Source organism: Chiloscyllium plagiosum, chromosome 28 (assembly GCF_004010195.1).
Source record: "Chiloscyllium plagiosum isolate BGI_BamShark_2017 chromosome 28, ASM401019v2, whole genome shotgun sequence".
Taxonomy (NCBI): Eukaryota; Metazoa; Chordata; class Chondrichthyes; order Orectolobiformes; family Hemiscylliidae; genus Chiloscyllium; species Chiloscyllium plagiosum.
The window spans coordinates 43,534,252-43,547,383 of NC_057737.1; the positions used below are offsets into that span (position 1 = coordinate 43,534,252).

Here is a 13,132-nt window from a genome sequence, read left to right on the forward strand (position 1 = left end):
CCGCCAAATTTGGTGACATCCACAAACTTACTAACCATGCAAACATTACAACTTGCTAAAAAATGGTTGTAAAGGTAGGTCCAGAATTTACAGATTTCACTGTCAGTTTAATTTCACTGGTGTACAACAATTATTTGGGATAGAATAAATAGTCACATTAGAAAGAATGTGGGTTAATTTGGAAGTTGTTATGGATTTATTAAGGGAACATTGTGTCTGACTAATTGATGAATGTTTGAAGGCAACAAAGGTTTAGTGAGGGAATGGCTCTTGATGTTCCATACATGGACTTCCAAAATGGTTTCAATATTGTGCCACTGGTGAAGAAAGTGATGGTTCTTGATTAAAAGAGATAACAGAAATATGGATACAAAACTGGCTGAGTGATGGAAAACTGAGAGAAATAGTCTTTTCCAGGCAAAGAATGGTTTGTAACAGAGTTCCCCAGGAGTTGGTCTTGGGACCCTTGCTTTCCTTGATATATAGAAATAATCAAACTCTTGGTGTGTAGGGGATAATTTGGGATAACACAAAACTTGGGAGAACTCTAAACTAGGAAGGGGACATTGTAGAACTTCAAAAAGACATTAACAAGTTGGTAGACTGGGCAGATGGGTTGCAGATGAAGTTCAACGCAGAAAGTGAGAGGTGGTATACTTTGATACAAAGAACACCGGGAGGCAGTATAAAATACAACGTAGTATTCTAAAGGGTGTACAGGAGTAGCGAGTCATGGGCATAAATGAGTAAAGGTGAGAGGAGAGGCAGAGAGAGCTGTTAGAAAAGCATGCCGTTTTCTATTGGCTTGATTAACAGGGGCATGGACTTCAAGAGAAGGGAGATTATGAGGAACCTATTTAAGAGAATGGTTCGACCTCAACTGGAGCATCATGTACAATACTGCACATACACTGTAGCAAGGTTGGGAATGCATTGGAGACAGTACAGAAGAGGTTTACAAGAATGGTTCCATGGATGAGAAACTTCAGTATGAGGAAAAATTAGAGAGGTTGGGACTGCTTTCTTTGGGGAGGAAATTTGATAGAAGTTTTCAAAATCATGAGGAGTCTGCAAAGAGTAGACAGAAGCTGTTTGGTAAAAGCTGTTTTCACTCGGAAAAAGATTGAGTATTCAAGAGCATAGTTTTAAAATGTTTTGTAAAAGAAGCAAATGCAGGGAGACGGGAATTTTTTTCACACAACAAGCAGTTACGTTATGGAATACACTGCCTGGAGAAATGGTGGAGGAGAGTTTAACTGAGACATTCAAGAAAACATTGGCTGGTTGTTTAAATAGAAACAATTTACAGGGCTATGGAGAAAAGGCAGGAAATTTGCACAAAGTCAGAACGCACAGAGAGCCAGTGCAGACATGATGGGTCAAATGGCCTCCATATGCAGCATTGAAAAATAGTAACAATTATAGACTTACAAAGTGAAGACCAATACAAAATCCCTATTCAATTCAAACACCATCTTCTTATTTTCCATGGACTCTCTCTTTTTGGGACAAAAGCTCACTTTCTGAACTCTCTTCTATTTTAAGTATGGATGGAACGCCTTACCAGGAAATTGAACTTAAGATATATTTTATCAAGATTTATTTATTTATAGAAAGGAAAGCAGAAAATTGGAAGGGTGTCATCCATCAGGCTGTGAATGTTAGTACAGTTGACACTGTTGGAGTTTTGCCATGTACGAGTATCAAAGTTTCTGGGACAAAGGAAGGAAAATGGTGTGGAAGTGATAACGAGCAGTTTGAATAATGTTGCAAGCCCTGGGGGCTGAGATAGCCAATTCTTTTTCCTCGTGATATGTCAGCACATGCATCTAAGTGAGGTTAGAAATGGAGTTTCTCACCTGTGTATAAAACACATGCTCTGTACTGCTTCTCAGGGTATCAGACTGATTCATGTTGGTTTCTCCCAATGGCAATCAGAAAAAGGCAGACATTTGGAATGAATAATGCTTTTCTCCCTGCTGTGTCATTCAGACAGCCCTCCACTGCACCTCCTCCATTCCNCCGTCCACTCACTGCCCCAGTAGCTTCTATGTAACTGTAAAAGATGAAAACCTGCCGACACACCAGCCCCTTCACCTCCATCCAGGGCCCCAAACAGTCCTTCCAGATGAGACAGAGGTTCACCTGCCTCTAATTCAACCTAGTTTACTGTATCCAGTGCTCCCAATATGGTCTTCCCTACATCGGTGAGATCAAATGTAAAGTAAGGGCACATTTTACCGAGCATCTCAGCCAGGCCCGCGGGGCTGACCTGACCTCTCAGTCTTAATTCCCCTTTCCACACCCTTTCCGACAAGACCAACCTTGGCCTCCTCCATTGCCACAGTGAATCAAACTGCAAATTGGAGGAACAACAACTCATCTTCCACCTGGGCAGCCTACAGCCTGGAGGACTCAACACTTGAGTTCTTCAATTTCAAATAACCTCCCTTCCCAGCTCCCGACCCCCTTTGCAGTCCCTCCTCCTCCCTTCCATTTCGCCCACCAACTCCTTCTTCCAGCTACCAACCGGATTCATCAACTAACGACCAACCAGGTTCTACCCACCAACTGTATTCCTCACCATTCTGCCTCTCTCCCCATCTAAACCACCTCCCCCCATCCCACTTTATCTGCAGCTCCCTCTACCCCCACCTCCAATCCCAAAGAAGGGTTAAACTTGAAACATTGACTTTAGCACTTTCTGATGCTGCCTGGCTTGCTGTGTTCTTCCAGCCTCTGGCTTGTTTCATTTGGATTCCAGCATCTGCAATTTTCATTGTCTCCAATTTTAAATGAAACAGCAGCTGACTGATTGCCAACACCCTTCAATAGGTTACATGTGACTATGTTTGGTCTCCATTGATAATGCTACTTTTAATCAATCTGTTTGGACATGCTATGACATATCTCCAAGGCAGATGGGATTTGAAACCAGACCTTCTGATCCAGAAGTAGGGAGACTATCACTGTCTCACAAGACCTGTTTGGATTGTCCGATGTTTATATACTGTCTCTGTTGTGAAACCACATTAATCCACGTTACTTCGATTCTCTCACTTGCACAATCATCTTCACACTGCTTGCTGCAACACAGTTAAAAATCACACAACACCAGGTCATAGTCCAACAGATTTAACCTGTTGGATTATAACCTGGTGTTGTGTGATTTTTAACTTTGTACACCGCAGTCCAACACCGGCATCTCCAAATCATGGCTGCAACACCAGTACTAGTACAGATGCCAAAGTAGAAATCAGGAGCAAGACTGGTACTAAGTGGGATGTTCTCACAGAACTGTGCCTCTCTAACACCACCCTCCAGATTGTAGGTGTAACTGATTCACCAAAGATTTGTGTAAAATAAAAAAGTTATTGATAGAAACTGAGCTTGAAATGAAAGATTAAAAAGGAGCATAAAAACACATTATGGAGAGAAAACACAAGTAAGTGGAAAAGCAGACCCTTCTCCAGGTAGCAACAGGAATGTGATGGCATGCGTTTCAGAAGATTGAAGGTGAATTCAGTCCCTGGATCTAACTGGTGTTGAATTCTGTTGCTCACATTAAAGCATTGTCATATGACGTTTCCAAATTGACCAATTTATATTCTTCATCATATAAGATTCTTGTGTTTGGATGAACATGCATTGACTGAAAGTTTTTAATTAATTCCATTAACACCAAAACAAAGAATAAAAGGTAACAAAGCTGATTATTAAATAATTCAACCTACCGCTTTCTTTGTTTGTTTCTGTCTCTGCGTTTGCTTTTAGGAGTTGTAGACCTACAAGACAAATTAATGCAAATTAGGGAACAATACCAAGTTTCCCCAGAACGTCACAGCCACAAACCTGCTGCCTCTGATGTCAGTGCACAAACCTTTCAGCAGGTGGATTTCTTCTGGTAAAGTTCATTTTTAAAAAAATAATGTTTGTGCTCATCAGAGTTGAGAATGGTAGCTTTGGAAAATAGAATATTTTGCATAATTCATTTTAAATGTTAGCACCAAATATTTCTAGCTCAGAGAAGGATAATCAATCCAATGGACCATTTGCATAGTTGAACACTTCCTACTGTTTCTCACCAACCTTATTGCATTTGTAGCTACTCACTATAATGTATACAGAGGTTTGCAGCAGAAACTGTAATTGTGGCAGTATAAAATTTATACACTGTGAAGGTTCTGATGTAGTGGTGCTGGTGTTGGACTGGGGTGGACAAAGTCAAAAATCACACCACACCAGGTTATAGTCCAACAAGTTTATTTGAAATCACAAGCTTTTGGAGCAACACTCTTTCATCAGGTGCAGTGAATGGGGGCACACTGACACAGAGTTTATAAGCAAAGGGATCAAAGGATCATACAATTAGTGCAATTGGAGTGAACAAACCTAAAATGGCTGAAGGAGAAATCTGTTGGAAAGGAGATGAAAGTTTAGATTGATTAAAATGCAAATTTAGAATTTGTTCCGAGTCACTGCCCTGAGATAATTAAAGATTTTATTAGTGTCTGTCTACTTTCCAAATTTCAATCAGGCAGAGATACAGAAGTGACAACTCAGGTCAGTCAGACACTGAATTGTAGGTGTGAAACCTTATTCAGAATCTGTCGCCAAGTTCTATCCCAAAAGCAGGAATTTATAAAATGCCACCCTGACTGACGGTAACTACAAATTGTGTGTTTTTTGAACAAAATAGAATGTTCCTGCAAATAAACAAACATCTTGGATGAAATGATTCACCCCATAGATTTTAGACATAAATGTGCTTGTGTGTGCGCGGGTGCTTGAGACAGAGTATATATGTGTGAAAGAGCATGTGTGTGAGAGTGCATGTGTGCAGGGGTGTGTGAGTATGAGCGAGAGAGTGTGTGTCGGGGTGCATGTGTGAATGTGTGTGTGTGTCAGAGAAAGTGTGTGTGAGAGAGCGTGTGCGATTGAGAGAGAGAGACAGTGTGAGTGAGTGAGTGAGTGAGTGAGTGTGTGTGAGAGAGAGAGAGAGAGAGAGATAACAATTTATCAAGGTGATGCTATCAAAACAGTGAGGAAGATTTTACAGTTACAGAACAGTGTGGTGTGCTTGGTGATTCTGCATTGATGTGTATCTTGAAGTCCACCTTGAAGGATGCTAACTCGAAGAACAGAGGCTGAATGTCCTTGACTGCTGAAGTGTTCCCCGACTGGGAGAAAACTGGTATTCTTGTCTGGCAATTGTCTTTGTATGTCTGCATTGTCTCGCCAATATAGAGTCATAGGTCATAGGGATGTACAGCATGGAAACAGACCCTTTGGTCCAACCCGTCCATGCCGACCAGATATCCCAACCTAATCTAGTCCTACCTGCCAGCACCCGGCGAATATCCCTCCAAACCCTTCCTATTCATATACCCATCCAAATGCCTCTTAAATGTTGCAATTGTACCAGCCTCCAGCACATCCTCTGGCAGCTCATTCCATACACGTACCACCCTCTGCGTGAAAAAGTTGCCCCTTAGGTCTCTTTTATATCTTTCCCCTCTCACCCTAAACCTATGCCCTCTAGTTCTGGACTCATCTTTCCGATAGGAAGGAGACCAGAATTGCACGCAATATTCCAACAGTGGCCTAACCAATGTCCTGTATAGCTGCAACATGACCTCCCAACTCCTGTACTCTGACCAATAAAGGAAAGTATACCAAACGCCTTCTACACTATCCTATCTACCTGCGACTCCACATTCAAGGGGCTATGAACATGCACTCCAAGGTCTCTTTGTTCAGCAACACTCCCTAGGACCTTACCATTAAATGTATAAGTCCTGCTAAGATTTGTTTTCCCAAAATGCAGCACCTCACACTTATCTGAATTAAACTCCATCTGCCACTTCTCGGCCCATTGGCCCATCTGATCAGGATCCTGTTGTAATCTGAGGTAACCCTCTTCGCTGTCCACTACACCTCCATGCCTTGCCTGGGTGTATGAGAATGACAACATTGGCTGAGTCGCATGAGTATCTGCTGTGTATGTGAGGATTGTATCCATGTTGATGACCTGATAGGTCTTACAGTGGTTGCTGTGGCAGGGTTGTGCGGTGTCAATGTTGTCCTAAAGGCTGGGTAGTTTGCTGCGAACAATGGTCCATTTAAGGTTTGGCAGTTATTTGAAGGCGAGAAGTAGAGGTGTAGGAAAGATCTTGGCAAGATGCTTGTTGCCATTGATAATGTGTTGAAGGCCACAAAAAACATGGCATAGTCTGTCTGTTCCTGGGAACTACTGGATGATGAAGGGTCCTCTCTGTCGTGTTCTGTGCCTTCTGAGGAGGTTGCTGCGATTTTTCCCTGTGGCACATTGGAACTGGTGATTGGTGATGTTGAGCATTGTGTCCCGTTTTTATGAGGGTCCCTTCAGGTGTCCATCTCATTCCTCCTCATCAGAGCAGATCCTGTGTATATGCACCTACAATTCAATGTCTGATGTGAGATGTCGCCTTTTGTATCTCTGCCTGATTGAAGTTTGGAAAGTTAGGCAGACACTGATAAAACCTTTCATTTTCTCAGGGCAGAATTAGACTTGTAACAGATCCTGAATTTGCATCTTATTCATTCGAAACTTGCATCTCCTTTCTAATAGATAAAAGCAAATTACTGTGGATGCTAGAATCTGAAACCAAGAGAAAATGCTGGAAAATCTCAGCAGGTGTGGCAGCATCTGTAAGGAGAGAAAAAAGCTGACATTTCGAGTCTAACTGACCCTTTATCAAAGGTAAAAAAAGGGAGAAATAGGGAGGTATTTATACCAGGCTGAGAGAAGGTGAGTCATGGCTCCAGAAGCAAAGGTAGCAATAAAGAGGTGATAATGACAGTGAGATTACAGGGAGATTAGGATCTGTGAGTGACAAAGGCTGAAGTCAGTGCTATGTGACAAAATATGTGGGGGATGGGGGATAGGGGATGGGAGGCCGGGCGGGGAAGGGTGAAGTAGAGGCAAAATGGAAAACAGGGGAGAAAGGTAGATCTTACCTTTTGTGACAACCTTGTCCACTCCTCCATCACACCTAACACTCCCACTCTCTCATCATCTTTTGTCACTCCTCGGCCTCCTTTGCTACCCTTCTCCCGTTTCCCATTTTGCCTCTGCTTCACCCTTTCCCCACCCCCGCCATACCCCACATATTTTGTCACATAGCCCTGACTTCAGCCTTGGTCATTCACAGCTCCTAATCTCCCTGTAATCTCACTGTCATTATCACCTCTTTATTGCTACCTTTGCTTCTGGAGTCATGACTCACCTTCTCTCAGCCCAGTATAAACACCTCTCTATTTCTCCCTTTTTTTAGCTTTGACAAAGGGTCAGTTAGACTCGAAACGTCAGGTCTTTTCTCTCCTTACAGATGCTGCCAAACCTGCTGAGATTTTCCAGCATTTTCTCTTTTCCTTTCTAATAGAATTCTCCATCAACTTTGTTTGTTTATTAGGATTGTTCATTGCACTTACACCAATTGTATGATCCTTTGATCTCTCTGCCTATGAATTCTGTGTTGGTGTGCCCTTTTTCACTACACCTGAAGAAAGAGTGTTGCTCCAAAACCTTGTGATCTCAAACAAACTTGGACTATAACCTGGTGTCATGTGACTTTTCACTATCTAGGTCCTAAAAGCATCTTGGAAAAGTTTTATGGACCAAGAGTGGCCTCAGAGTTACTCAGAGGCCTCAGTTCATTTCTTGACTGAACTCGATGAAGTGACTATGTATGAAAACTGTTCATTTTTCTGCGTAAAGAGATAAAATGTCAATAATTTATTTTTCTCTCAGACGGTCATAGTCAGTGCAGTTCTGTTTCCCAGCAGGCAGTGGAGCTTGTGTCACTCAATTCATTCAGGGCAGAGTGGATATAATTTTGATTGAGAAGGGCATCAAGGTTTATGGGGACAGACAGGAAAATGGGACTGAGTCCACAAAGAGATGAGCTTACTGAATGGTGGTGCAGTCCCAAATGGCCCATTTCTGTTGCTAAGTCCTGTGCTTCTTCATCTTTAGATGAATGCCTCTTGTCCATTCACTAGTACCTACAGTACCGTGATATAAAACTTTCTTAATAATGCTGAGGAATTGAGTTTTAGGCCTAGCTATCAATGCAACATAAATATGATTATTGCACCAAGTATCCATGATACAAAACCAATGCTCATTTACAGAATGGACAATACATATAGAGGGTCTCAAAACCAGCAACTTTAGAACAAAGGACTACTGGATTTTGGATCATGCTGGATTTTTGGCAAGCTTGGTCAGATGGGGTCAAGGGCCACTTGCAATGCGGAAATAAACTAGCCAGCAAGTGAAGCAGGTGTTAACTAGTCTGGAGCTGCATCGTGTTAATGCAGCGCCTAGCTGAATTATCCAGATAGGTTTGTTTTATTTTAGGGAGAAAGTGAGGACTGCAGATGCTGGAGATCAGAGTCAAAACGTGCGGTGCTGGAAAAGCGCAGCCGATCAGGCAGCATCCGAGGAGTCTTACCTGCTGTGCTTTTCCAATACCATACTTTTTGACTTTGATTTCCAGCATCTGCAGTCCTTCCTCACTTTCTCCCAGTTGATTATAACCTTACTGCAAAGCCTCTTCCAAGGATGCCCACCTTGGAGAAGTTCTCCTCCATCCACAAGGATTGCGGTGAGTCTCTCTCTCACTGCACCCCTCCTACCCACCAACCCCAAGAGCCTCTTCTACCTATCGCATTCCCAGTTACCTACCCCCAGCCCCACCCACCTCCCATTTATCTCTCAGATCCCTACGGCCCCCCCACATTCCTGATAAAGAGCTTATGCTCGAAACATCGACTCTTCTGCTCCTTGGATGTTGACTGATCAGCCGTGCTTTTCCAGCACCACACTTTTTGACTTTTTTTATTTTACTTAACTAAAACTGATGTGCTGTACATTATAAAAATGTTTGTTTTTCTGACTCTCTGGTGTTTGGACAGTTGAATTTGAGACGTTACACCTGTATAAATAAAGTCCAAAAGCTTTTCACAAGTAGGCAAAATGAAATGGTGTGCCAGGCTAGGAAGGGAACAATTAGATTAGTTGAAGGCTAGAATTGAGGGAAAGGTATTGAAGACATCTATTGAAGGCAGAGTGAGATTGAGAGGTATTCAGAGAAGTTTAGGGATATCTTTCCAAAGATTAAAACTAAGGTATCTGAATGTTGTGTGAAAATGGTTGTTGGGTGTGGTGAGGCACCAGATTGGGACCGGACTGAGGGTTGGAGTTAGTGAATCTTTTGATCTCCTTCTCTAATACCTCCTATGTCATTTTTTTCTCTCTTTGTAGTCCCATGAGGCACCTTAACATACTCACTATGCTAAAGGCACTCTATAAATGCAAGTTATTAGTAAAGAATTTTAAAAAACAAGCATAACATTACCTCACCTAATTAGAATATTCTTTTGGTTCAGTCAAATTTGATAGGGGCCTGCATTGTTGCTTTTAACTGTACCTCTGGGCAAAATTTAGATCAATTATTGTACTTTTTTATAGTACTTAAGAATTATTAAAATCCTGACAATGTTCTCGTAACTGTAATATCATATTTGAATATGTCAATGGAATTATAACTGATTTAAATCTCAATTCGAAAAGCAATGAGCAGTACAGTCCCATACTCCTCGAGCTCATTCTAACTGAAAATACAGTCAGATTACTTTATGCAGTTCACCCAAGTTGCTTTCAGTCTAAGGAGAGAAGTGAGTCATTCACATGCAACAGATAAATAACCAATCCCAGTGCACAAATTTTAATATATCTTCAGAAATGATATCATCAATCATTCTGGTTATTGAATAGACGTTTGGCTATTGATTGCAAATTTACAGCTTTCACGTTTGGAAGATGATGTCTACCTTTCCTGCCACTTAATTTTCCTGTATGCTGAAATGGACTCATTGGTGATTGAAAGTTCAATGAATTTCAGTAATAAAGAAGTCTCTGGACATTATCTGGACATTATCTCACCAGCCAAGAGTAGAGTTTCAGATTTAGGAAGAGGCAGCAACTTTTGGAACACTGAAATTTGATTTTCATCTTTCACTGCAGATTAAAATATGATCCTTGTGAATGGAATGGTTGGATGAGTGAGCATTAGCAATGAACATTGATATGGATGTTTTACAACCGTATCGGATGGTTTTCTGTGCTTACCTATGCCTCCTCTTTTTTCTGGAGCCTGAATCAGACCTGAACAGGATGAGAAGTCAGTAAATACAGGTTTCAATTGATGCTATCTCTGGCATAATGCACAATAATACCTCAACGAACTATCTTCAATAGGAACTTGCAGAGTATTTCAATGAGTGGTTCATTTCAAATAAGAAAAAACATTTTCTTTATAACCAGTTTCTGATCATTAGAATGCAACATTTAGCTATTTCTCAAGATCTCCTTCTACTGCCTTAGAAGCTGCCATGCACTAGAAACACAAATGTAATTTTCTCTCAGATGTGTATTTAATGATGGAAAAAGTCTATTCAGAAGGCTTCAGTAGAATATTAAAAGGCTATCAGACAGGATGCAGGCCCCAATTTCAAGATATTGGGATTCAACTGTTGAAATGTTTTTACAATAATTAGATGACATTCCAATTAAAAGTTTTTCAAACTATAACACTTGCATCCATATTTCTTTATTATTTTATCTGTCTTCCAATTCAAAGAGATAGGGCAAACTTCCCTGGGGTGTGTAAGAGCAGGGAACATGGCAGGTCTCAATTAGATCAGGGTCAATATCTTGGTTTCTTGGCTGAGACAGAGATGAAGTCAGTAGTGCTGCAGTGGCAGGTTGGGTCTCATATCATCCAGTGGTGTGTTCCTAGTTTCAATATATCTACATCTCATGAACACTCAATATTTGGGAACATTTTCAAATTAAGTTAAGTCCTATTTTCAAGATTAAGTCAATAATGCCAAGAAACTGCTGGCACCAAATATGATTGATTAAAAAAAATGTTTCAAACTAGTTGAGCTTGTGTCTATGGATCAGAGTCCCAGTGGCAGGAAAACTATAAGTGATTAAATCAGAGCAGGAAGGGAACAAAATGGAAAACTCACCCATAATCTTACCTATATGTTTAGCTGCCCTGTTGCTCATGGGTATGCTATTTTCTTCTGTGTAGGTTCCTCATTATATATCCATTGTAGCTTGTTGGCAACTGCTCTGTACAGTCCATCAATGAACTATGCCTAAGTCATCCCCTCTTCCTGCTGCCCTCCACTTTACCTTCTAGAAAATTGCTTGCCCATTTGTATACACTTTAAGTAAAATTCAACAGTTGAGTTTGCCTCTCTGCTTTATCTGTCTGCTGCAGCCCAGTAAAAGTTGATGACTTGTATTTGGCTACATTGACTGACTCAAAGTGCTTTGAACTACCAGGAGACTGACTCATGGGACACAGTATTGATGAGCTTCAGAACCTTGCAGTTCTTGGTCTAAACTTTAAAGGGAGAGGCCATCCCTCATAGATCTCACTCATTAAAAGAGAACACTTAGGAGAATGCTTGCAGGAAAAGGGAGAGGGAATGGCAGGGTGAGAGTCATCCAACTAAGTTTGATGAACACTACCTTCTCTCAGAGATGAAGCTATATGCATCGTATCAGAGGCCATCATAGCACTGAGTGTTATAATATTGTAACAGATGAATGCAGAGTACTGTGCTCCAACACAACTGTTAGCAAGATCAAAACCTAATCCTCAGAGCAGAAGAGAAAGTTTTCCAGTCCCAGCAGTTACAGCATCTCTCCTTGAACCAACAATGTGGAGATGTTTCTCATATCACTGGTCTTTGGGTGAGCTGAGTACATAAAGTTGATTGGACCAGCTTTTCCTTTCCCCTCTTATGATTCCTTCCTAACAGCTCTGTGGTGTTCTTCCAATTCAAAGACTGTAGCTGTAAGAACTTTGTCGCTATTCAAGATGCAGCAATTGGGAAGGAGAATAACTGCTAGGCCAGCCAGCAACTCCCATATTCCATGAATAAATATTTTAAAATGTAGCTGCAGCAATTGAGTCTTAATGTCTGCAACTCAAAACTTGGGTGTGAGAAAGTTGAGAAGGGCTCAATTTATCGCTTTTACAGCACTGCTTATGGGCTAAGAAGAGCCAGAACTTCCCAACTATTTACTCCATCCTCCGCTCCGAAAACCTGCCCCAGTCAGTATTGGCATCTTTTGAACTGGGAGTCAGCTCATGTCCAAGGTGGTCTTGTGGCTAGGGACCAATTGATATTCTAGTAAAATTCCACGCAAGAAAGATCCAAGCTGCTCAAACTGGCCAATGGAAAAGTTCCCCGATTTAGTGTCAACTATACAATTTGCAATTACCAAGTCAACATGAAAAAGCATGTCAAAGATACGTGGAGATAAAACCCTAGATTTTCTGATTGGCAATATTTTAATACTGGTATTGACCAATCTTTTTAAACACCGTGGGCAGCCATTAAAATAATGGTGATCATAAAGTACTCACCATCTGGTCTCCTCTACATTGGGGAAATGAAGAGCAGACTGGGTGACCACTTCCTACATTCTGTCAGCAAAAAGGGACCAGCTGCCTGCCACTTCAGCGCACTATCGTGTTCCCTGACTAACATCTCTGTCTCAGACTTGCTGCATTGTTTCAACAAAGCTCAGTGCCAGCTGGAAAAAGAACACCTTATTTTCCACATGGGAACCCTGCAGCTTTCTAGACTCAATGCTGAGTTTAACAATTTTAGCACCTTTGTATCTGAGCACCTTTCCCCATGCTGTCCCCCACCCCACACACCAGGCCTCTTCACCACATGGGCTGCTACCATACACAATCATTGTCAGCTACTAACTATCTCCATTAGCAGCTATTCACTCTTCTGGCTGGTCTTTGTCCACTCCTTTGCCTGACAACTGTTTTCCTTTGGGCTCCTCCTCCTCGCTTTCTATCTTCTGGGTAAAATCCATGCTTTCCCTAGCTACCATTAATTCTGAAGAATGGTCACTGGACCTGAAACATTAACTCTGATTTCTCTCCACAGATGCTGGCAGACCTGCTGAGGTTTCCCAGCAATTTCTGTTTTTGCTTTCAGATAGTGCCTCTGAATGGCATGGCACTAAAGGGTTGAATGGTCT

The 13,132-nt window shown here is 41.5% G+C and overlaps 1 protein-coding gene across 8 annotated transcripts in view; it reads right to left on the reverse strand.

The window, feature by feature from the left end:
• srrm3 (serine/arginine repetitive matrix 3) overlaps positions 1-13,132 on the reverse strand; it is a 772,181-nt gene that overhangs the window by 58,884 nt on the left and 700,165 nt on the right. For all 8 annotated transcript variants that reach the window (XM_043718790.1, XM_043718791.1, XM_043718787.1 and 5 more), the window contains 2 exons: positions 10,178-10,213; positions 3,735-3,785 (listed from right to left, as the gene is read on the reverse strand). In XM_043718790.1, coding sequence (XP_043574725.1) covers positions 3,735-3,785; positions 10,178-10,213 — 87 coding nt within the window. The remainder of the gene's footprint in view (positions 1-3,734; positions 3,786-10,177; positions 10,214-13,132) is intronic.